Source organism: Cottoperca gobio, unplaced genomic scaffold (assembly GCF_900634415.1).
Source record: "Cottoperca gobio unplaced genomic scaffold, fCotGob3.1 fCotGob3_422arrow_ctg1, whole genome shotgun sequence".
In the NCBI taxonomy this organism is placed as follows: Eukaryota; Metazoa; Chordata; class Actinopteri; order Perciformes; family Bovichtidae; genus Cottoperca; species Cottoperca gobio.
Window position 1 is genome coordinate 1 of NW_021167002.1, and position 25,320 is coordinate 25,320.

The following is a 25,320-nucleotide window of genomic DNA, read 5'->3' on the forward strand; positions in this document are numbered from 1 at the left end:
TAGTGTCGCTGCATTCGATGTCTCTTCTTTTGTCCGTTCCAAAGATGTTCAATTTACAAATACGTCAAATTAAAGCAGGACATCTTCATATTTCAGTTTCTGCATGTTTGCTTGAAAATCATTTCAAGTTTAAAGTTATTAAATGACAGAAATAGTTGTAGATGAATGTTCTGTTCCTTGTGAAAGAATGACGGGGAAACCAAGATAAAGGAAAATGACAGAAAAAATCTCAATTCAAAGTCCACATAATGACTTTTCAAGAGATGCAGGTTACAATCCCCAGAGTTTTACATTATTTTGTCAAGTTACTATCCCCAGAGTTTATTTCTTATTCAAGCGGCAGTGTGCGAGTCAACACACTGAGACGCTGAATGAAATGCACATTTACAGTGTTGAACAGTAAAATGTACGATAAATAAACAACACAACACACAATCGTTGGTCGACTGTTTCGCGGTCAGTGCACAAAACTAATAAGATGAATCTCACACACTAATTAATTCATTGTTAAAGTTATTTCCGAGCATAAATGCCTCCCCAAAATGAAATGTTTCTAGCTTCATACATATGAACATTTGCTTATTTCTTAGTCTTCTGTGATAGTAATTAGAATATGTCTGGATGTAATCCACTATTTGAGGACAAAGAAGCGATGACATAATCATCGCAGCGCTCGATGTGATGGTTGAAAGCATCTTTTTGTTGCTCTGTCAGATACTGTTCACTGTCCCACACATGGATTCTGGTAAAGGTGGATAAGGATACATACTCGAGTATCAAGGATCTGTCATTTACACGTTATATTAAATACTCTAGCCGCTATGACTTGCACATTAAAAAAAAAAAGGTTATATATTGCCAAGTCTGAGATCTGTGATATGATCCGACACTTGATCACATTTGTTCCGATGCTGTCCATTAAACCTTCTGTGGCTGGATGTAATTCCTGTCCATCGTCTGGATTTAATCTTCCCTATAAAGCCCGAGCACCGAAAGATGTGCTCATGCTCACCAACGGTTCGATAAAATGTAACTTCTGCACAGCAAGCTGTTCTTTTGAATGTCATGGTTTGCTCATGTGGTGCTCCGGAGCTTCCTCTTCCTCCTGTGTATCGGCAGTGATGGGTGTTGGGAGGGTTTCCCCAGATAGGAAGAGGTCATAGTTAACGTGCATGTTAGATGTAGCGTGTACTTTTATAAGCCTCTTCTGATGACTAAACTAATTGCATTACCACGGGTTTGTTAGACTGACACACCTTATATAATAATTACATTTTCACAAGTAAGAGCAGAAAGTAAAGATCAGACACTAAGAGCTAACGTATCATAAAACTATTAGTTGCTTTTCAACATTTAGTGATGTGTGATCTGTGTAGTCACAGGAAGCGAGAAATCTCAGCATCTTGTGACTTCATTGCCGCCGTTGGAGCGACGTTTCTGTTTTTCTGCAGATATGTTCTGGCCAATTTCTGCTGCGATTGCTGTTAAGATCCGTCTCACTGAACCATTTGTTGTTCGGCATAAGGGTTGGAGTTGATACAAGAAAACTGTGACTACAAACAAATAAAATGTGTGTGTGTGTGTGTGTGTGTGTGTGTGTGTGTGTGTGTGTGTGTGTGTGTGTGTGTGTGTGTGTGTGTGTGTGTGTGTGTGTGTGTGTGTGTGTGTGTGTAGGGACACAGCAGGCCAGGAACGGTTCCACACCATCACCACCTCCTACTACAGAGGAGCCATGGGCATCATGCTGGTCTACGACATCACCAACGCCAAGAGCTTCGAAAACATCAGCAAATGGCTGCGCAACATTGACGAGGTAAAACACACACACACACACACACACACACACACACACACACTCTCTTTCTCTCTAAACTCAGAGCCCATTAAATGTTATCAGAGATGTGAACAGGATGTTTTGTCTTGGCACTCCTTCTTCATCTATTGTTTTTATCTTTGGCGTGATGACAAAGTGACTTAAATGCTGCGAGGGAATGCGGCCAGCATCGCTGACGAGCTGGCCGGTCTGTGTGCAGTGAGCTGTGTGACTAAACTACATCAGCTGAGCCAGACGGGTGTTTCCATCTGGCTCATTGTAGGAGAACCATGTTCCGTTTATGTGAATGTCAGTGGATCCAGAAGTTCAACGACAAAGTGACGTCTGCTGTTTCAAACCGTTTTTACTTCATCATAAAATTGTGAGTAATTAATATACAAATGGCCATTTTGGCGGCGACGTGTTCCTTTTAAAGTTATTCTAAAAGCATCACACCTTTTAACCAGGAACATCTAATACTACCTAATGATTCTTTATATACCCCTGTGTGTATATATACTTCATATTCATACTTCCAGTTTTTAATTCTGTATATATTACGAGGGCTTTGATTGTCACTTGCACTGTATATTATACTAACTGCACTATATACTTTCCCTACATATCGTAGCCTACTCGTGTATATATACCCCGAACTACATTCCTGCTATATATTACTCTTTTATTTGTATATTCCTCTGTGCACTTTTACTTTTTGCACATCTGGTTTGAAACAGTATCCGTGCAAAGACCATAGAGTTGAATGTAATCAAATGATATTCTATATTCCAGAGCTGTTAGAAGTCTTTTCATGAGCTGTGCCCTGAATGTTTAACGCCGTCTCATCTGCACCCACGCAAACGGACTCTGTATGAGATCATAAATGTATATCTGCATTATGTCTTGCTCAGAGAGGATTTAACAGGCTGTCCAGCGTTTGCATTTTTGTTTTGTCGTAATGGATGTAAAGCCATAAGGAACAGGAAGTGCAGCGTAAGGTTGAGTTAGAAGCTTCTCTGTGGCGGACGCCTCCGTCTGTCTCTCTGTTGCAGTTTGCATCTAATATCTTATTATTTAACTCGGCAGTGATTATTCTATAATGTGAGTGTGGGATTAAACACATCAGGCTCGTCAGGAACACTTTCTTTATTGTTTTTAACATATGTAGACACTACATAAGACGGGACACAAACTTCCACAGGCTATGTAAGGAGATATACAAACATGTAGGCAGATATGAAAGGCTTCAATCCTTCTCCCAGCACAGGAACATTAATCATCTGCAAGTTGCTGACCCAGAGTGCCCTCCACATGTTCCAGAGAGTTAAGGAACGGGCCCCATACGTTTTCCTTTAATTGAATAGTTTATGTTCTCTAATGAGACACATGCAGACAATTCTTTTAGCCATTTACTAATACTTGGACTGTTTACATTTCTCCATGAAAGTGCGATCATACGTGTTGCCTGATTTGTTCTTTCTTCCTTATGTTGTGTTCTGTTGGGTAACACCTGGGCTCCATGCTTCACTGCATTTAACCTCCTCCCAAAACGTTCTTATCGTGGTACACTCCCAAACACAATGGAAGAACGTTCCCTTGGATTGTCCACATTTAAAACATAAGTCTGGGATATTACCATTAAACTTGTTTAGCTTGTCTGGAGTAATATATGTACGCATCAGCCAGTTATATTGTAAGAGCTGTTTGTGATTGCGCTTTCTTGCAGGCACCTTCCCACTCATCAATTGAAAGGTCTTCTTGCAGATCCTCCAATTAAGTTTCGCTTCAAACGCCATCAGTTCATCATCATTGAGCCGATATAGATCCTGTACACCCTTATCTGACCAAACCTTAAACCCTCTATCAGCTCTGCCCCGAGTGAAGTCATCTCGCCCACGTACTTCCTCACTTCATGCCAGACTCTAATCACGTTCCTAGTAACAGGGTTAGTGTTTGTTTTGTAAGTTTCTTAAGACTAAGAGTACAAACACATGAGAAGAGGTAGCTCTATCTATCTCCATCTCTCTCCAGGCAGGGAGGTTGTCGTTTGCAAAATAAAACATAGTAGTCCTTATGCTGCGGAACCTCTTGCCAGAGGGCAGCAGGGAGAGCAGGCCGTGGGGGGGGGGGGTGTGAGTGGGGTCTTTTATAATGTTCTGGGCTCTGGTGAGGCAGCGTTTATCACCAGTGAACTTGACTTGGATTGTTTAGGCTCTGGAACAATGGCTGCTGACTTAAAACATGATGGAACAATAGCCTGGTCCAGCGAGGTGTTAAAGATGTCCGTGCGGACATGGGACCAGCTGGTCGGCACAGTCCCCGAGCAGCCGTCCTGGAATACTGTCCGGGCCCGCCGCCCTTCCGGGGGTTAACTTTCTTCAGCGTCCTCCGGACATCAGCTGCGTCGAGGATCAGTGATTGTTCATCGTGCTGGGGGACAGCTTTCATTGCAGTTGTGTTGTTTAGTGCCTCTAAGCGTCCAAAGTGATTATTGAGGTTGTTGAGAAAGATGGTGTTGTCCTCACGGGGGGGGTGGAGCGGCCTTGTGTCCAGTGATGGTCTGAAGTCCCGGCCACATGCGCCTGGTATTCATGGCGTCATTAAAGAAACTCTGGATTTTCTGACCCTGGGTGTGCGTAGCTCCTCTCATGGCACGGTCCAGGTTGTAAATGTGTCTCTTGCTCTGGAACACTTTCTTATTATTTTCTCACCCTCGCCGTTAAAGAGCTTCAAATCCGGTCAAGGAAATGAAACTCGATGCATTTCCTGCTAGCGAGGAACTGGACCGTGCTCATGTTGAGTCCAGAGAGGGCGAACAGGACGCAGGCTTTTCTGATACTTCGAGAGTTAAATGAATATAATCTTGATCGGTGGATTACAGCTTTTCTTTGTCTTGTAAATGTTTAGAACAAAGGGATTCATGTAGCTCCGTTTAATGTTGCTGATATGAACAATTAATCTAATAATCTACTTTCTTCTTTATCTTTCTTTCAGCATGCAAATGAGGACGTTGAGAGGATGCTGCTAGGCAACAAGTGTGACATGGAGGACAAGAGGGTCGTACCAAAAGCCAAGGGGGAGCAGGTGAGATGGTGCAGTCCACTGCAGCGATGAGCAGCCATTCGTCACCACGGTCCTGTATTTTGATTGGCTGATTAGTTTCTGCTACTTTGCAGATACATGTTCAGTTTGTAGACTTAAAACAAACGTCATTAAGTCGCCGGCACTTAATCACATCTTTTTACTTGGAAAACACAACGTGAAGGATAGCTAAGAGAGGATTCCATATTGTTTGTTAAATACATACTTTATGTAGATGTGGTTTAACCCTCTGAACCGCCAGTTTCAGGGCGTTTTCTTTTTGTGTGCTTATGTCACATTTTGACTTGGCCTCGTTTTTTCACTGCTCTATATATATATATATATATATATATATATATATATTAATATTATTTACTTATTATTTACTTTATTATATAATATTACTAATATTCACAACCTGCTTAGTGCAAATGGTTTATTTTTGTTGAAATTTTAAGAGACAGCTTTTGTCACGCATGACGCGTTCGAGGACCGTCGGAAATATGAAAGTCTGACAATGATTTCTGTTTCACACCCGCCGGTGTGTTGTGAGGTTTAGAAGTGGTGGAAATAGTTTGGAAGCTTCTTGAAATTAGTTGTGAAACGTCGGTTTACTGAAACAACTTGTAGAATGTGCAGTAAGCTGCTGTTTGTCTTTGCATAAAGGGTCATTACGCCTACTGTAACAACTCAGCTGGTGACAACAAGTATTTGGGACATAAGCATCATACAAAATCAATCATTCAATTGGTTTTTGAACCACCTCATATTGCAGGTACACAGAGAAGTTAAATAGGAAATGTTTGTCTCTAAAAAGCAGCCGCTGCCACGTTAAAGGTCAGGAAATAACTGGACTTTGTAGACGAGCTCAGAGGATCAGGGCTGAGGAACGTGAGACTCTACTGTCTTAACAAGTTGAGTCGAGGTGCCCTTCAGCGGCCAACACCACCTTGTAACCATGAAACATTTAACATTTTAATCTCCTCGTCCTCCAGGAATACTTTCTGCTCTCACTCGGATTATAAATGTTTGAAAAGCAACATTTCATAAGTCGTTCTCTTCCTGTTGTCTGTTTACTTAAAGAATACGAGACTCCAATTATATTTCAGACACTTTCCATTTAATGTCTTTATATTTAAACAAATGTTCCTGAAACAAAGGAAGGACATTCTTCAAACGGGGAACATAGTTCACAAATAACTTCTGATTTTAATAACAGAATTAATTCAAACATAGATGACTGGTTTAAATAATATAACACTTTACTACTATACTGTCGTTACAGAGGTTGCAGAGTTTCTATCCATCCCATAATATCTCACAATGACCTGAAGACTTCACTCTAAAGCTACAAATATCCGACACGTACTCGCATGACGTCACACTTCTGAGCTCACTTTGACACTTTTGCAGACCTGCGCTGCAATGCATTGTGGGTCAACTTGCCTCGTAAATCCTCACGTTATATATTCTCGGGGGTTTAATGTCGTCGCATTCACGCTCAAACAAAGCACAGCGTTCTTTGCGAGTATGTCAAATGGTAATTGGTGTAACGGATCTTCACAGCTCGAGGGATAATCCAAACTGTGTGTTGGCTTTGTGTGCGTCAGGACATGTGTTGTGTTTGACCTCTGCATTTAGACTTCATACACATTATAAATGGAGTCACTCAGCAGTACAATACAGGCCGCGCTGACATCACTTCCTGTACTGACATCACTTCCTGTGCTGACATCACTTCCTGTACATGTCTGTTGGTTTATAAGAGTTTGATCACTCGATGAGTTCAGATCTAATCTGTGTGGGTGTGCGAGGCCTTCAGGAGCTCTGGGTCATTGTTCCAAAGGCAAACCAGCAAGTGACTGAGTCAGATCTGTATCTGATGTTGCTTACACACACACACACACACACACACACACACACACACACACACACACCCCTACCTGTGTATCATACCTGATCTCTTTTCTGCACACTTTCTAACCCGCCCTGCTTTCTTCTCCACAGATTGCGAGGGAGCACGGCATTAGGTTTTTTGAGACGAGTGCTAAGGCCAACATCAGCATCGAGAAGGCTTTCCTCACGTTAGCAGAAGACATCCTCAGAAAGGTGTGTGTGTGTGTGTGTGTGTGTGTGTGTGTTGTGCAGCAGTTGCTACATAAAGTTGGAAGAATGCGAATATAAAAGTCTAAGATAACATAAATGTAGTAATTGTTGTCTTTTATAGATAGAATTACTGTTCTCTCTTTAAATGGCTGAACAACAAGCTGACGGTGTGTGTGTGTAGCTACTGCTGCTATTAATACCTTAAATATCTATAATATAAAGTATCAATCAAACATAACTTAAGAATTAAATAATCAAAACATACAATCAAAGTGAATCTGATCAGCTGGTTGTATTTATAGTAACAATTTAAATGTGCAGATAAACATTTTGACAGGTTACAATACCTTGAAAGTGCTTGATTTATACTCGTAATTAGCAGCTTGAACCTGGAATTTAATGATGTGTGTGTGTGTGTGTGTGTGTGTGTGTGTGTTTGTGTTTCAGACGCCTGTAAAAGAGCCCAACAGTGAAAATGTCGACATCAGCAGCGGAGGTGGAGTCACAGGCTGGAAGAGCAAGTGCTGCAGTTGAACAACTCCTCAGTTTCACTCACACTAACACACACACACACACACACACAACACGCACACACACACACACACCAACACGCACACACATCAACACACGCGCGCACACACAGTTTCTCTTTCTCTCTAACGGCTAACTCTAACTCTCGCTCTCTAACCTGTCTCATGAGTTTTCTTGCACACTGACACTCTGTCTGTCTCTTTATCAGAATAAAACAATAAACCACTTTGCTCGTCTAATCCCCCCCCCCACCCCCACCCCCACCCCCCTCCACCATATTCTTCCACTCTCCATCTGATGATCATTTTTATTTCTGATAAAAAGAGAAATCCAGTCACGTTTCTTGTCATTTGTTTTAAAAGTTGTAAAAAAAAAAAAAAAAAAAAAAATGGAAAGTGTGAAAAGACAAGCTCGTATTTTTAATATTTCCTTTGCCTGAGCTCACCTGGTTGGGACACCCTCACCCACCCTTAACCCCACCCCCACCCCCAGCACTCACCTTCAGTCAGAGGAAATGGAAAGACAAATGTAGGATTAACATTTTGTACACTTAGTGGGTTTCTGTCGTCTAACCGTATTTGGTCATTTACAGTTTGTTACGAGTGACGGAGGCGTGGCTCGCTCCTTTTGTATGTGGGGTTTATTTTGTCCTGTGCCTTATATGGAAGACAGGGGCGGGGCTGTGTGGTGAGCGGCGCCACATCCACCCAATGAAATTACAGTTGAATCTGTGGGTCCAGGGTCCCGTCACAAGGACGCCGGAACTGAAGCAGAAGCGTTTGAATTTCTCCTCCAGCCAAGAGAACGGCATTATACAGTATGTCCTGTTCGTTGATGTTTTGTTTTTATCTGTATGATTTATTTTACTTTTTATTTCTTTTTTTCCCCCCAATTTGGGTTTGAATTTTTTATTTTATTTTTCTCCTGCATGCAGATTTCTTTGGGTTGGAAGCGTTTCTGTAACGTTGTGTAACGTTTGCCACTGGGTAACTGTGGGCGGGAGGTGCAGAAGTTCTCTTTGGAAATTCAAACAGTTTTGCAGATCCATTAAAAATAAGCTTGTTTAAGTTAACTTGTTTCGTCTCAATGATGTGTCCACTCACTCCACTGTCAGGGCTTAAAGCTTCAACTAAAATACAGAATTGCAAATAATTTAGACTGATATTGCTGATAGGATTCATATATTATTCTCATTTTAAATATATAACTGATGTTTTCTTATCTCTGCAGCAAAAATATGATAATTTGACACATTTATGCCTTTAACAAGTATTACTTTTTGTTAACTTTTACTCAACTGAAGTATTTGTATACTTCACCACCAGGTGTACTGCTGTTTACCAAAGGTCTCTACTCTGAGGATTTATTGTGTGTGTGTGGCGCCCCCTGGTGGTCGCAGGTCATACAACATATTGAACAAAAGCTGACTGATGACCAAATGTGTTTTTTCACAAAGACTTTGCTTAATAAATACCACTAATCTCACATGGAACATCTGGGAACTTTATCTTAACAAATTAAGATTTAATTAGTGTGATGAATTAAAGTTAATCACTAAACTTTAAGCAAAAGGGAAAAATCTATTCTGCGTAAATATATCTACACTAGTGTAAACTTCTGGATTAAGGATGTGAAGTAAACATTTGATCCATACAATATATAATATACCAATATATTACTTTTTATGACATACTATAACCTTTTAATGACTTAATGCCATACAGTCTTTCGGGAGTTTTCTTTAATACATGTTTTATGACACTATATGATTGTTAATGACTTTAGTAAAAAAGACACCTTAAGTAACTGTTAAATATCTTTGAATATATATTAAATTAAAGATTTCAACACAGCAGAGTTCAGTATTCTGCTTATTTTTTACTCCACTTTTAGGTTTCTTCTCATATTGCTGAAACAAAGTTGATAAACAAAACATTTCCATGTTCCATCTTTTCAATTGTGACATTTTGCTCCTCTTCATCGTCTGTGATAAACTGAATGTTTTGGGCGAGACATTCAGCAGATTAATTGATAGTGAAAACACTCGTCAGCTGCAGCCCTAATTAAAATCAGTGGTGTGTTATGACTAATAACAATTCAACACAGCTGTTTGCATGTAAAACATGTTGTTTACATTCTTTATTCGTCACCCTCTTCCCTGTACCAAACCTCCCGGAGCAACAATGTACACAAAAATAAAATTCTCTCACAATGAAAACACAAAACCAGTGCAGAATGTCAGTGGTCACCATTAAGTCCATAACTACATTCAGAGATCTTTTCCTAAAACACAAAGAAAAAGTACAGCAGGTTACAAAAGTCATCGGTTTTCCTCCGTGTCAGTCCATCAATCCAGTTTCTCATTTCAAATCAACACAAAGAGCGTCGGCTGCAGTGATTCTCAGACGGGAAATAAGACAATTATTCTGAAGGAACCGGGTTTTAAGCTTCTCCCAGATCCTCGGACACAAAGTATGAAGTGGTTATGTGCCAGACATTTCTGGAAGATAGTATAACAACACCACAAAATCTAAATTCACAGTCTTGTGATTGTTATTTATTGTTTTATTTAGTTTTTTAAACGTGAGTTATTGCAGGTAAAAAGTAAAAAACCCAACTATTTAGTGCTTTGGTTGAGACGAGCTGTGAGTTAGTGTTTGTAGAGACAGAAAAGCTGACAACATATTAACAGAAGGCAGCAGGGGACACTGACGAGGGCCCGCCCTAAGAAAAAATAAATCAGCTGACAGGGAAGAGAAAAAATATTTACATCAACTGTATACAACTTAATTTATAAATACATTTTAAGTATAAATTAGAAAAATAAAACAAAACCCTACTGTAGTTCAATCAGCTACTGCTACTCTCATTTTTAAAATGCCAGTCTGATTATTAACCCTCTCTATATTTGGTGAAAGATAACAAAAAAGGCACAGCAATGAATTAGAGCAATTTATCCCTGCAAATTTCTGTGTCACAAAACTAAATCCCGATTGCAACAGACATTAAAATATAAATTAAGACGATGTTTTTTTTATTTTTTTTTTTTTTTTAACCAATAAATGTAATTCCAACAACAAAAATTCCCACACTCAAATCAGCATCTACACTAGCATCACCAGTTACAATGTTCTTAAATAAATTAAGGCTTTAAGGAGAGTTTGCGATAAGTCAGCAAAGAGAGGATTAATTTCTGCTCTCCGCTCCTCAGTCAGCAAACATCGTACATCGTACATCGTAGAGCGTACAGCGTACATCGTAGAGCGTACAGCGTAGAGCGTACAGCGTACAGCGTACATCGTACAGAATATATTCTGAGTTAGATGAGCAGATCGATACGTCTGTAGGGCTGTACCGAATGCATTCTTTTAATAGGTCTGTCATCATATTTTATAACCCTAAAATTGTTATATAAATGTAATTTATGGTGATGTTAGATTGTAATCGTTAAAACAGGTGCGTGCTGCAGTGGGAGAGCAAACGTTTTTCAACACGGAGTGGAAACAATCCTGCGCAGCCGCCACTGGAATCTAATTTTATAAATAGTATAATATTAGTGTAGTGCAGAAATACCGGGTTTACAACAGAATGAATAGACGTGCAAAGAAGAAGAAGCTGCGCAGCATTTGGATATGGATTTATGATATGAACGTCAATGTTTGAATTATTCGGTACAGCCCTGTCATCGATCCAACTCTTGAACAAAGTTTGTTTTCCTAAAATGCCGAAATATTCCTTAAATTTGTCGTGTCAACTTCGAGTTCTGATATCAAAGTCTGTTAATGTGCTGCGGAGCGTTCCATACTTCCCTCTGTGCAGCGGTTCCTTCCCCTCCTCTCACACAAGCTCGTTATGTACAGTCAGCGCAGCAGCTCAGATGCTACACGTAGACCAGGTCTCGACTCTGAGTCGCTGAGCTGGCGGCTGCCTCCTGCGCCGGGGCCTCCGAGTCCGCCTCGTCCCCGTCATAACCCTCGTACTCGATGGGTTTGGGGCAGCTGTACGGGTGGCCGTTGTCGTCAAAGAAGCGGCGGAAGGTGAACTCGTAGAAGGCGTGTTCGGGGTGTTTGCCGTTGCGAAACCAGCCATTGAGGGTGTCGTTGAGTTTGTCCTCGCCGTCGCTGTCGCTGCTCCACAGCTTATCCGGGTCCACGGGGTCGAAGTTGGAGGTGTCTGTGGAGTGAGCGATGGTGGGGACGTACGGCGCCGCCTGCTGGCGCAGGTCGCTGGAGAAGTCGATGGACTTGAAGAAATTATGAGCTTTAATCTCGTCCACACCGTCCTTGCCGAGGCGGTCCTCTGGGCTGCGGCACAATTTAATGATGAGATCCGACGCCTCAGGGCTGAGCTTGGCTGGCGGGGGAATGTTCAGCATGCTCTTCCAGTTGATGACCTGGTGTTTAACAACAGGAGAGACGACAATGAGACACAATGAAGTGTGCAGATGCAACACATTTCACTGCAAGTGCTTCACATACCTTCATCTGCGTCTCCACAGGTGTGTTTGCTAAGAAGGGAGGCTGTCCAACGATCATCTCATACAAGATGACACCCACACTCCACCAATCACAGAGCTGGGTGTATCCTGGAGGAGATTAGAGACATTTTACATCAATCACACGACAACGACAACAACAACATCTCAGCGCGGTGTTAAAGTTTCCAGTCACCTTTATAATCTGTTAAGTGTAGGGCTGACACATTAATCACAACAGAATGGAGTTGTTATATGGCTGTGATAAAACTCTATTGAACTGGCCTCATGGCTTTCACGTGCACACACGCTCCAAATGACAATAGATGAAGAAAACAACGCCACGGACATCTTTGATGCTCGCAGTACTACCGTGGGAAGATGGCCACGGCCAGGTTTAAAGACGATCCACATGTTTATATATTATGTTACATTATACCCATGTTCATAACATGTGAAAGAGGAGTTTGTATGTTGACTGTATTCACTGTTGTGTTGGCCATAAAGATTTATTGCTTGTATATAATGAATAATATAAAGAAGATTATTTTTAAACGTTGAGATTGTGAAAAGAGAAAGTAAACCGTATCCTCGAGCTGTGGTCCACTGTACCTGTTCGGAGCAGCACTTCTGGTGCGATATAGTTTGGCGTCCCCACCAGTGAATGTGCCAAACAGCGCTGGTGCTGCCGGGCCTTTCTCCTCTCCAGAGGCTTCAGGCGGTCTGTACAGCGGCAGTTGGTCGGGTCTTCCCATTCCTTACTGAAGTCCATGCTGTCCTGCCTCACGTGGTCACCTGGAGACCACACAGTGCATCATCACTCTGCTCTTTTACTCGTCAGCTGGGTTTTGACACATGAATAAATAATGGCAGGTGTACATTTACACAATGTGACATCATATCTGCATTTAGCATTTTAGTGATTTCCAAAATATTCACCGAATGACTTCTCACTGTGCCTGAAGACTTTAGACTTTAGAAAGACAGTTGCCAATCATTTCTTTTGGCATACTATACTAGGACCACATGAGCCATTATAATACAGGTAGGACATCATTCCAACGCAGCCTTTCTGTAGTTTAGAGGGTGAATTTAACATTTTGGATGAAGTGTCAGATATCAGAACGGTGGTACATACCACTCTGGTAATACTTGGAGTCATGCGTCCAGCGGAAGCCGGTGCAAAGGCCGAAGTCGGTTAGTTTTATGTGTCCGTCTCGGTCTATGAGGATGTTATCCGGCTTGATGTCTCGGTGGATGAAGCCCATCTTGTGGACGCTCTCCACAGCACAGGTGAGCTCTGCGATGTAGAACTGGGCCAGCTCTTCTTTAAAGATGCCGAGCCGGATGAGAAGGCTCATCATGTCGCCTCCAGGGATGTACTCCATGACAAAGTAAAGGTTGTCCCTGTCTTGGAAAGAGTAGTAGAGACGCACCACCCATTCGTTGTCTGCCTCAGCCAGGATGTCCCTCTCAGCCTTGACGTGAGCCACCTGGTTTCTCAGCAGTACGTCCTTCTTGCGGAGCGTCTTCATGGCGTACAGCGCTCCCGTGTCCTCTTTCCTGGCCAAGCACACCTCACCGAAAGCTCCGATGCCGAGGGTCTTGATACGTTTGAACATGGATTTATCCATCTTGGCTCGCTTTAGCCGGATGTAGTTGGACTCTTTCTGGCAGAGCATCATACGCATCTGCTCCTGAGCTTCTGAAGACAAACCCACCTGAGCACAGGACAGAGTCAAAAGTGATTTAATGGTCCACATAATCTCAAAATGTCCAACAAAAAGGTTTCATAAAAACACATGTAGTCCTGGTTAGACATTAAGCCATTCAGGGAATTAACTGAACACTTTTTAAATGATCTATAAGTGCAAACATACTGTACTTTCCACATGCGTTAATCATCACTTTAGTCCAAAACGAAGATGTGTGAGATGGAGTGGCAGGCATTTCCTTCAGCCACTGGGGCCAACATGCTGCATGTAGCACATTTATAATACAGAGAACCAGTCTCTTAACAACAGCTTACTTGAATAACGGACGTGTGTGGACTATTCTGTGTCACAGCAGAGATACCTTTACCTTTTTAGTTCAGCTGTTAGTGACAGCAAGGAGAGAAAAGAAGAGAAAGAACAGCTAAGAAACAAATAGAACAGAATGAAAAAGACACACGTAATACAGTGATGACAAGATAGTAAGGAAGAAAGTTTGGAAAGAGTGAAAAGTATTTATTTATAACTACAGTCAATTTATTAAGAAAATGATGCGACTAAGGTTGTTGATATTCTCACCCTTTGCATCTCACTTTCCAGCTGCTTCCTCCTCCGAATCCTCTGCTGATGATTCTTTAGGACATTCTCCACATGCTGCTCCATGAAGAACTTGAAGGCCTGGGGGGAGTAAAGAGCGACTCTTCCGGACTCCCCTCTCGGTTCTTCGTCTTTCTTGTTGCGACGGACAGGAACAGGTGATGTCGTGATTTGCTTCTTCTCCTTCTCTGTTGCTGCGGTGCTTTCCGTCATCTTGTCTCGGGAGCCATCGCTGCTGCTGCTCTCCTCTTCAGCGGGCTCGTCTCTGCCTGTGCCGAGCTTATTGACCCCCGGATCGTAGGCAGGGGGGCAGGGTGCAGCCTGCTGTTGGAGGAGATGCTTAGGATATGGCGGAGGGGGGCCCTGGTAGCTGGGGACTTCTGCTAGAACAGGGATCTGAGGTACAGGGGCTGGGGGTTCTGGGTAAGCAGGTGCAGCTGGAGGCGGCGGAGGCTGATGCATCCATGGAGGGTGTGTGGGAGCGACAGCGGTGTGTAACTCGGGTTTCTGGACCCGCATGCTTTTGACTGGCTGCAGGATGGGAGCCTGGATGATGGCAGTGACCGTGGTGGCAGAGGGCTGGGAGTTGGATGGGTGGGCCGGTCTGCTGTTCAGCTGATGGTTGTTGAAGGAATTAGAGCGGACCGGCACGTTGTGCTGCCACGACGGGGACAGATCCTGGTTGCTGTTGTTGCCAGAGGAGGACTGGGGCTGGTTGGGGTTCAGAGGAGCCTGGGACCAGGACTGAGGAGGACCTAAGTTGTAAAGGTTGGGAACCATCATGGACTGAGGAATATTTCCACCGTTGACGTAAGAGGGAGAGGATGCAGGTCCTCCTGACTGCATCTGCTGATCAGTGGGACTGTGCCGGCTGCTCTGGTACGGCGGTGGAGGCTGTCTGCTGCTCGCCGTTATGTAGTCTGGCTGAGGGGAGCCATTCTGAGTCCAGCTGGAGGGGAAGGTGAACTTATTCCCCCCAGAGCTCTGCATTATGATGGGCTGGTGGCCCACAGGGACTGGGCTGATCCCACGTTGATTCTGAGGTGCTGACGATTGGTACCCATCAGGCCAGGCCCCCTGTGGTATCGGAGAGATGCGGGGCCCAAGGTAATCCATGTTGCCAGAGAAGCGCTTGGTTGATGGGTTGCTGTCCCAGGATGATGCAGGAGGCATGGCACCTCGGTTTGGTGGAGGTGTGACACTGCGCACCTGAGGTGGCAGTGGAGGATTGACTCTCTGATTGTTAGCAGGATGACCCTGTGGAAAGGCAGGAGGAGGTCCGGGGCTGTCTGAGCGGTACATCATTCCATCCACCATGAGAGGAACATGACGAGGCGCCAAAGACTCCTTAGAGCCTTTCCAGCTCGGCCTCCTCAGCACAGCCTGCTGGATATGAGAAGCTCCTACAGACACAAAACAAAAACACAATTAAGGTGAAGGGATGAAAAGAAAGATCATTACTTGTAGCCTTGTAGTTAAAATAATTAAAACTAAAGCCCAGTTGTTATACTGCTTAAAATACATAAAGGTCATACATATGCATGAACACATGATTACACACAAGATTACGTAATTAACTTGGTGTACAATGTTAATAAAACCAACAGGAATGATAGATATAGATGTAGAACATAGATTGTCATAAGATACAGTCTTCATTTGTTATTGTATTCTTCAATAAATAGTTGCAGAATAGTTGTCAAGATAAAAAAACACCCTGTCGATACCAACAATGCACGTCGTTCCTGGAATGCACCACGTCTACTTCTTCCATTACGTGATGCAGTGACTCATTCTCTTTTTGTCAGCACTGTATTGTCATTTCTTTATGCAAATGTCCCAAACCTTGCAAACAATATCAAGGATGAATGAACATGCCTGGATGGAAAATAAAAGAGGAAACCCAGCATTTAGTCCCAGTGGACAGTTACATACCTGGGGCTTTCAGACCTGTAGTGTTGGGGTTGGCAGCAAGCATCTGTTCCCTCATTGAGTCCTGGTAGCTCACCTTACCCGAGTAGTCTATAACTGCCCCCATACTGCGACTGTTGCTCTGCTTAAAAAGGCAAAAAAAAGAACAATGGATATTTAGAATTAAGGCGATCAAAGGACGCAAATGAACTGTAAATAAATGTAACAGAGGATTAATTATTTTGATGAAGGTTAGATTAGGTTTGGAGGTTTCATAAATGATCAAAACAGTTGCATAATCATCCAAGTAAGCGATTAATTTACAACTGAAAGACCCGCACTGCATATTGTGCCACTTCATACCTGGATTGCATTGTCAAAACAAGTGGCAACTGAGAAACTACTTTTGTATCGTCACCAGTACAAACTCGTTATTCCACTTTGCATGCTTGTCATTTTTCTAATAATTCTCCAGTAAACAAAGTGCACCTGGTGCTTATTCTCTATCACTGAGTTATGTTTAGAATGACATATTTTCACATTCCTATGAAGCTAAATCCAGGCCAAAAGTTTTGATCATTTGAAAAAATAAAGTGAATAATATAAAGGAGTGTAAAAGTTGTTGTTTTTTTAATACACTTTTCACACACCTTATTTTAGTTTGAATATATTATTGTATTTTTCCTTTAGGCCTTAGCTCCATACAGTCTTCCACAAAAACATGTCTCATCGACAGATAAAACACGAAAACAAGTCATCTCACCTCTTCAAATCCAGCAAAGGGAGGTTCCAGAGACATGTGTTTGTTCACCTCAGAGCCTGAAGTACTGGGCTCATTGGCAAAAGGCATTAGGGATTTGCGGATCTCCTGTAAGGCCTTGTGGTGGGGGTTTTTGGGGTTGTTGCTGCGCCCCTGTTGCCTTGGGTCCTCAGGAGGCATTTTTACAGCTCCACCAAAGTCCGCTTTAGGGGGGTCCGATTGTTTGGATAAATTGCGCAGGCTGTTCCGTATTTCCTGCAGCATGTGATGGCTGTTGCCGCTGTAGTTGCTGGCGGGGAATGTTTTGGGTCTCATCTGTCTGTATCCTTCGGGTTTCTCCCCTCTCTTCATGTAAGAGCATGTATGATGACGATGAAGGGGATGAAGAGGATGCCACTCAGTCCAGTGTAGCAGCAAAGGGTAGCAGGTGGTCTAATCTGACATCTGCATGCTGCTGACAGAAATGTACGATGTGAGATGAGCAGATATCCAGAGCACAAGTCATGTTACCGAACTGGTTGGGCAAATAGGATATGTAGAAGTACTTATTAACAGATACTTTGAGATAAACAAAGCTATGTGAAGAGTATGAGGCAGCCTGTCAAGTTTGTTCATCTGAACCTATAACGTTGGCAAAAAAAAGTTTGGTTTCAGTACCATTTCACTTTAAGCTGAACTCGTTGTTCAAAGCTTAAAGCGTAAAGGATACTGCCTCAGAAGAAAAAGTATTTATCCACAAAACAAGAGCCTATCCACCTGCTAGCATCAGTAGCAGCTCAGGCTAACAGAGCGCTACAATAACGCTAATTACCTTGCGTCAACAAGCGTTGTAAGATGAAATGCTAAAGTTGTTTGTCACATTCGCCTACATATCTCCAACATATTGACCAATGTGCTGCCAACTGGTGTTATCACAATTTCACTTTGAATAAAATCAAACAGCGCAGCAGCTGCTCCACGGCCTGTGTTAAAGGCATCCATTTGCTGCTAGGCTAATAGCGCTAGCTGCTAGCTGCTAGCTGCTAGCTCGGGACAGGAACAGTTAGTTAGCCGTTAGCTGCGTCTGACAACTTACCAGTGTCTGTAGCTGCCGCTTTCCTCGACACTTGTCCTATTTTGACAACAACCGATATTTTCCTTGACCTTTCACGGCGACAAGGACGTGATTTTAACTTAAAATGTCCTTGTTGTGTCGAGCTGGCTGGTTCCTAGTCGTGTTGAATTCCTGGGATGTCTGAATGACAAGTACAACAGCAACGACTCAGACGAAGATGAAACGCAACACACTTCCGGTTGTTGTAGATTTCAAAATAAAAGAAAGACTATTTCAATCCAGCAAAAAATAAATAAAACAAAGTTAACGTCATCAGTTCATCATATTCAAACAAGTTTTATACAAAATAGTACAGCACACGTCTACAACCAATGTCACTGTATAACGCATGGTGGTTGTGTGCAATTCATACAAAATAAACCAAAAAAAACAAAACATCCAAGTAAATGAAATTGTTTAAAGAAAAATCTAAAAGATATTCTAAATATGTGAGGTTTATTTAAACATATTACATTTCAATTAAAACATTAATTAAAATCAGCGCCAATTACAGAGACTGCACATATTTTCCTTTTACGCCATACAATTAGAAGTTTATTTTAAAATAAAGCCCGGAAGTACCACTGGGGGATTATAGTTGAAATTTAACACAAATGACCTGGATGAAATTTGAATTTGTAAAATCACCTCTGATAAAGTAAAGTTAAAATGTTATGTTTTAAGTTCGGCTGCAGTAATTTGAACTAAATGTATCATAGTATTTGACAGGTTAGTTAGAAACAGGCATGTATTCATTAACTGCAGTATTAAAATAAGTACTAAAGGGGGGCGGTGTTCTAAGCATGATCTACCTTTGATTTCTACTTTTTACTATAAAACCGTCAATGGATGCACAAGACTTTTGTGTAAAGGCGTTTTATTTATTTATTTCAAAACAGTTTTCAATGACATCCATACAAATAGTGTGTTTGCAACATTATATGACAGACAAATGCACAAGTTAAGTCAAAATCTCACAAGCACATTTTTGAACACAGTATTTTGGGCACCTTGAATGATCAAATGAAACAATAAGACATATGTTGTGAGTGAAATTGACAGCAAATAAACAGATCTTCCGCCACATCTTGTCCTGCGTACAAACAACTCTTTAAACTGGGACTTGTCTGTTGACAAAGATTGCCTCTCCGTCAGTCCCACAGACAAGAAATTGTCCAAGTACATCCAGACTGTTGACGGACAGCGTCTGGCTGGGCAGCATGTGGGTCGTCTCCAGACGGCCTTTACTGGAGTCTCCGTTGAGCCAGGCGCTGATGAGGGACTGGTTCCCTCCAGCCGGGGCCATCGCACTGCGAGATATCATGCTGTTGTTCCTGCCACCTGGAAAACAACAATAAAAGAATGTCTTTTAAAATTCTTGAGCATTATTCTGATTATTACATCTGCCAAGGAGTTTATGTTTTGATTTGTTTTTTTTTGTCAGCAGGATTACGGAAAAACTACAGCCACGATTTTCATGAAACTTGGTGGAAAGGTGCAGCACGGGCAAAAGAAGAGCTTGTTCTTCAAGCGGATCTGAATCGTGGGGTAGAAACACATTATGTTTCACTGATAGAAATGTAAATACACAGTTACATTATAGCACTCAAAAGAATTATGTCAATCCTTTAAACAGACAAATACATACGTTTCAGAATCTAACATTTAAACCTGTCTTCATTCAAAATAACCATTGTTATAACAAAACTATGAGCTACTTAATTTATTTTAAGGTACTTAAAATAAGGGACCCGTATGGCTGTTTTTGCACCTTTTCCCACCAGCTTGTGAAGGAATCAGCCCACTTGATAACCCCAGTGACACAGCTGCATCTTTTTCACGTTAAATGCAGTTTCTTGGCAGCACTTCTCAGTTTTTGTGTTTGCCGTCTCTCTGCTGACCAAACTGCAGAGCAGACAGAATAATTGACTTGCCTTGTAAGAAGGAGGGCATGTCTGAATGTGTGGAAGTCTCCCAGTGCAGCAGGGAACCGTCCTCTGAGCATGTGAACAGATGATCTGGGTTGGTTGGGTGGAAGTGGACTTCCCACACTATACAGAAAACAAAAGACAAATTTATATAAAACAAAGCAAAAGCCATTACATATAATAATATATACGACTATATCAGAATTATTTAGCACTTTTAAAACTGGTATTTGAATTAATCTCCCTGGAATAAAATCTTTCATGTCTTTATTTGTCATATGCACAAAAATTACAGTGAAGAAAACCAAGTAAAAATGAAAAGACACAAAATAGTGCAGAAGTTAAAATACAGGAATAAAATAAAAATACAATATAATACTGTGGAAAACGGCTGTACAATTTATTTATATATATATAAATATAATATATATATATATATATATATATATATATATATATATATATATATATATAATATATATAAAATATAATATTATAAATATATATATAATATATATATATTATAAGATAATTATAGATATGATATAGAGAGATATATCTATCTATATTATAGAATTATAATAGAAATATATATCTATTCTCAATTTATATTATAGCTATCTATATATATGATATTTATATTCTATATATATATTAAACTAACTATTACATACATACATACATACATACATCACACACACACTTTATATTATATATTTTTTTTAATATATATATATTTTTAATATATATATTATATATATATATATATATATACTGTAATTGTTGTGCATATGACAAATTAGTTGAATTAGTTTTATTGGAAACTGGTACTTGACAAATAGAAAATACAAATCTGTGTTCCAAAATTGCTTTCCCCCTTTTTTAGTGCGTTAAAACAGAGATATAAAACAGCACTTCCTCTAACCCCTCCACCCATCCCAACATCTCAAAAACAGACAGAGAAGAAACACAAATACAATCTTACTTTCAGCAGAGTGTGCCTCCATAAGTGAGAAGGGGGTGCTGCCTTGTCTCACATCCCAGACACAGAGCATGCCGTCCTGTCCTCCGGTGGCAACAATGTGCTGTTGGTTCGGATGCCTGTCCACGCAGTGCAGAGGCACCCTATCCCCTGACCTGAAGGGAAAACGCTTATTAGAACTGCTTACAATCAAAATGATCCACATACAAAATGCACTTTGATAGATTGATCTTACAAGGAGAGAATCTGGGACGGCGAGTTGCTCTGTTGTCTGAAGTCCCACAGCTTGAGTTGGCCGATAGAATTCACGGTCAAGATCTCTGTTGTCCTCAGGTAGGTCACGGCATGAATCGTGCTGCTGTCTGCGTTCTCTGTGAAAGGTTAAAGGTCAAGTCACATTATACTCATCGACTCATATGATGTGAAGGTGCCGTCACATGTTTAACATTGTAATTCTTCTCAGGTCATTTTTTGGACTTTTTGCCTTTAATAGATAGAACAGTCGTAGAGAGAGTAGAGCGAGGGGGGGGAGGGAGAGGGACATTTTATTACACGCGTTTGCCTCTTTTATTTAATATGTTAATATGTGCACTGTCCCTTTGCTGTTGCAACGCTGTACATGTCCCCTCTGTGGGACAGCTACAGGACTTCTGACTTTAATGTGACACGATGCTACAGCAGCTTAATCTTCTCACCTATGACTCGAACCACTCCCTCCTGGTCGGCTCTGAAGACGATGATCTTGCCATCTTCACCAACTGTGACGATCTCAGGGCTGCTGCACACAACACCAGTGCAGGGAGCGTTGTCACAAGGGTAACGATGCACTCGTGGCCAGCTTTGAGAAACCGATATCGTCTGCAAGGACAGAATACATTTTAATAATTACCAAACCACAAGCATGTTATATATCCAGTTTAACCGACATTCACTTCCTTGAACTGCAACATATTTGTGCAGCCATTACCAAGTGTGGTGATGTGACTTTAGTCATGTTAAATAAGGGTTTATAATGTTATTAATAACATACCTTGAGGACATGATCTGTAACTCTGTTACGCCTTTCACAATGGGCAAATGGCCTCAGAAATACAAGACAAAGGTCAAGCTAGGTAAGTCGACCCCCTCGTTACGCCTAGCTAAGATCAGGGTTAGGAGCCAGGTCAAATGTTTGTCTGCTCAGTTATTGGACCGTTCTTTTACCTACTGTGTGGAGGTTTGGGGAAATACATACAAAACAATCTCAAACCAACTCATTTTGAGAGCTATAATAATGGTAAATGCTCTCAAATTTAGAAATATAGTGGACTTTAAAACTGCAAACTAAGTTTACAAAAACAAATGCACAGGTCGGCTCGAGGTCTGTGAACGTCTATAAACTGTCCCAATGTTAGAGGCTCATTATTGATGTCCAGCTCTTTGAAACTTTTGCATCTGAAAGACAGAACTCTGCCAGCGTGTACCTCACTGTTTTGGTGGTGGCGGAAGATGGTGACTGCTCCAGTGGACGATGTTGTGACAATTCTGTCTTGGTCCAAAAACTGTAAAAGAAACAAACAAGAATAGATGTGAAATTAGTCCTGGTATTATAATTAGGAAGTGATTCCTCTCAGGTATAAACATTTGCTACAACCTGTCTTTAATCAATAAAAATGTTGCATTAATGAGTGTGATGCATTATTTATCACTCTTTATTACAGTATTTTGCATTCAAGTTGTTCTCTGCAATACCTCTCCTGTCTGTCTGCTAAATAAAGTCTAATTAATAAGGGACCAGGAGAGATAAAGTGCGCCATTTCACGTAAACTTATATATTCTTTACTTTAGTATCAACTATATAATGTACATTAGTTTGGATTCCCATGAGTGTCTTACTTGAAGGTCCAGAACATCTCCATCATGCTTGTGTTCACATAAAAGCTGTGGGTCTCCTTCAAATCCATCTTCCATGTCAGAACTTCCATGATTCCCAATTGACCAAAAGGAAATCTTGTTATTCTAAATCAGACACACAATAATAAGTTCGTTAGGTCCAATTTGAATTAAAATCATTGTAAAGCGAAGGAAATAAGAAAGGACAATAGTCTAAGTGACAGTTAGCATCTTAATCAAATGTCTTCAGTCACTAATCAACAATTTGTCTCTCAATCTTTCAGGAATTAGCCTTTATACCTGATAAGTTCAACATGACAACCTTACAGCTAATATAACATTTGTTCGTGCACTGGTCGCATGCCGAAGGGAAACCGTACGATTCATAAATCGTATTAAGTCATGGTTTGACAGTTACACTATGTGTAAGCTCGCTAATTAGAAAATCCAAATCAAATTCATAGATTTTTCTATGAAGTTCGGCAACAACATTAACTGACAACTTGCCAACCTCGTTATCCCACGAGCCAGTCGCAAAGATGTCTGGTTGCTGCAAAGACGAATGCGATACAGGTCGCCATCTGGTTTTACTGATTTTCTGGGACACGTACTTAGCATTTACACTCTCCATTGAAACAGTTTCACACACTTTAAATAAAATAAAAAACCGATTGCTGTTAGCTTAGCATTCATGGGCAAAACCGCCGGAGCGTACGCGCCTGCTACTTTGTACGTAGCTACGGTGGCCCAGTAAGGCCAAACTATCAAATCAGCCGACTTTTCGCACATTTATTATTAAGTTCTGTACCTCACGAGGGACATTTTTGACTTTACATATAATAATATCTAATTATATAAGATATATATATATATATATATATAGATATAAAGCCAAAAATGTATATAGTATATATATAGATAGATATATATATAATATATAGATATATATATATATATATATATATATATATATAAATAAGTATATATATATATATATATATATATATATATATATATATATATATATATATATAAATAATTATATATATATATATATTATTCTTATATATAATTACTTCAGGCTATGTTAATGCATATGACCATTTTTTTTAGCAAGGGTGTGTTTATTATTATTTTTTAAATTACATTATATTAGTTTAACCTCAGCTCCTATAATTAGCCTATAATAAAGTGTGTAGCCAAAATACAGAAGAAAATGAATGAATATTTGGTAGTTATGACCAGGACTTAAAATACTTCAAAGATTTAACTAATTGAAAGTGGAACATACATATACATAATATACTTCTCGTATGTTTACCTGATTGTTTATCTCTTTTTTGTTGCTTGTTTTATTTTGTAGAACAATAATCTTTTTTTTTGTATAATGGTACCTGTATTGTTTATTGTACAATATGTTTTTTGAGTTTTCAACATTTTGTATAAAAACCACACTGTGTATACATACTTACAAATATCCAGTATCATAATAATATAAACATATAAACATATACATGATATATAAATATTAATGAACAAACAATATGAAAAAAAGATTTAAAATAAAACAAACTCCCATTAAATAAATTGTGAAATAATAACAATAATGATGATAATGATATTAATAATAAAAAAAATAATGATATATTTTTAAAAACAATAGACACATTTACAGTAGCTTCATATTATGCCTATCTGGCGTTGTATATTTTCCTTGTGCTATAATAAACAAATAAAATAAAAAATACTAATAACTAATGTCGCACTCCACCTACCGGCCACCATAGATTTTACTGCGGCAAATCTTATTACGCATTGAGTAAGCTATGCAGCTTTTTTCTTTTGCAATATACCTGAACTGAGGCTTACATTTAAAACAACAATAGTATAATTTTTAATGGCACTGTTGAGTATAAGGGTGTGTGTAAGTGGAAGACTTGTGGATGTCCAGTGACGTCCCGTCTGCGCTGGAGGTTGTCAGCTTCATCGGCAGAACATTTGGCGCAGGCGCGGCACTGACAGCTGCTGTCTACTTACTCCGCAAAACGTGTTTAATAATGGCCTGGAAATCTGGAGGAGCCAGCCACGCAGAGCTTGTCAACAACCTCCGCAGTAAGTCCTAATGTTTTGTACGGTTGCAGCACCGACGTCTTCGCAAACATCTCGCCCGAAAAAAAACGGTTTGATTTGAAAGGCTCGAGGTTTTAACTCAGGAGGAGGAGCGGTTGCTAGCTAGCTAGTTGCTAAGCTATGTTGTTGTTGACCTAGCATTACCGCTCTCTCTCGCTCCACCTCTTTCCCAAACCATGTTTGCACTGTGGTGAAGCAGAGCCTTATTCCGTCGCTGCAAAAATAAATTAACAGTAAGACACGTTAACTATACAGTTTATTTGTGCAGCTTCACTTTTAGGTTAGCTTGCTAGCTCTATGTGCGTCATTTGGCACGTTGTCGCTAGCGCT

The 25,320-nt window shown here is 40.6% G+C and overlaps 3 protein-coding genes across 8 annotated transcripts; 1 reads left to right on the top strand and 2 right to left on the bottom strand.

The window, feature by feature from the left end:
* Positions 1-1,654: 1,654 nt before the first annotated feature.
* On the top strand, positions 1,655-8,603 carry rab10 (RAB10, member RAS oncogene family). Of its 2 annotated transcripts, XR_003832009.1 has the most exons (5): positions 1,655-1,813; positions 4,808-4,897; positions 6,902-7,003; positions 7,448-8,348; positions 8,466-8,603. XR_003832009.1 is itself a non-coding variant. In XM_029427988.1 (4 exons), exons 1-4 carry the CDS (start codon positions 1,733-1,735, stop codon positions 7,532-7,534), a joined length of 360 nt encoding a protein of 119 aa, XP_029283848.1. In that variant the 5' UTR covers positions 1,655-1,732; the 3' UTR covers positions 7,535-8,603. The 2 variants fall into 2 exon arrangements, 1 of the variants encoding a protein (XP_029283848.1); XM_029427988.1 differs by having other exon boundaries at positions 7,448-8,603.
* Positions 8,604-9,637: 1,034 nt separating this feature from the next.
* Positions 9,638-18,257, bottom strand: lats1 (large tumor suppressor kinase 1). Of its 5 annotated transcripts, none has more exons than XM_029427986.1 (8): positions 18,061-18,257; positions 16,989-17,436; positions 16,250-16,367; positions 14,297-15,717; positions 13,144-13,726; positions 12,618-12,800; positions 12,010-12,116; positions 9,638-11,924 (listed from the first exon to the last, which is right to left on the bottom strand). In XM_029427986.1, exons 2-8 carry the CDS (start codon positions 17,334-17,336, stop codon positions 11,412-11,414), a joined length of 3,273 nt encoding a protein of 1,090 aa, XP_029283846.1. In that variant the 5' UTR covers positions 17,337-17,436; positions 18,061-18,257; the 3' UTR covers positions 9,638-11,411. The 5 variants fall into 5 exon arrangements, 4 of the variants coding, with proteins under 4 accessions (XP_029283846.1, XP_029283843.1, XP_029283844.1 ...); XM_029427983.1 differs by having other exon boundaries at positions 16,250-16,370; XM_029427984.1 differs by having other exon boundaries at positions 16,250-16,370; positions 16,989-17,439.
* A 667-nt stretch (positions 18,258-18,924) lies between these two features.
* On the bottom strand, positions 18,925-23,531 carry LOC115005982 (nucleoporin Nup43-like). Its single transcript, XM_029427981.1, has 8 exons — positions 23,372-23,531; positions 22,864-22,986; positions 22,452-22,529; positions 21,684-21,846; positions 21,224-21,359; positions 20,992-21,143; positions 20,013-20,129; positions 18,925-19,419 (listed from the first exon to the last, which is right to left on the bottom strand). Exons 1-8 carry the CDS (start codon positions 23,489-23,491, stop codon positions 19,190-19,192), a joined length of 1,119 nt encoding a protein of 372 aa, XP_029283841.1. The 5' UTR covers positions 23,492-23,531; the 3' UTR covers positions 18,925-19,189.
* Between the last annotated feature and the right edge of the window lie 1,789 nt (positions 23,532-25,320).

Bases quoted from the DNA above. Each gene is read 5' to 3' on its own strand.
- rab10 (XM_029427988.1), top strand. From the start codon at position 1,733: ATGGGCATCATGCTGGTCTACGACATCACCAACGCCAAGAGCTTCGAA. The intron at 1,814-4,807 runs GTAAAACACACA...TCTTTCTTTCAG, and splicing joins GGCTGCGCAACATTGACGAG to CATGCAAATGAGGACGTTGA. The intron at 7,004-7,447 runs GTGTGTGTGTGT...TTTGTGTTTCAG, and splicing joins CAGAAGACATCCTCAGAAAG to ACGCCTGTAAAAGAGCCCAA.
- lats1 (XM_029427983.1), bottom strand. From the start codon at position 17,336: ATGAAGAGAGGGGAGAAACCCGAAGGATACAGACAGATGAGACCCAAA. The intron at 15,718-16,249 runs GTATGTAACTGT...TTGTGTCTGTAG, and splicing joins TACAGGTCTGAAAGCCCCAG to GAGCTTCTCATATCCAGCAG. The intron at 12,801-13,143 runs GTATGTACCACC...TGTGGTCTCCAG, and splicing joins CTCCAAGTATTACCAGAGTG to GTGACCACGTGAGGCAGGAC.
- LOC115005982 (XM_029427981.1), bottom strand. From the start codon at position 23,491: ATGGAGAGTGTAAATGCTAAGTACGTGTCCCAGAAAATCAGTAAAACC. The intron at 22,530-22,863 runs GTAAGACACTCA...TTTCTTTTACAG, and splicing joins GAGATGTTCTGGACCTTCAA to TTTTTGGACCAAGACAGAAT. The intron at 21,847-22,451 runs GTACACGCTGGC...CTGTCCTTGCAG, and splicing joins GCCACCACCAAAACAGTGAG to ACGATATCGGTTTCTCAAAG.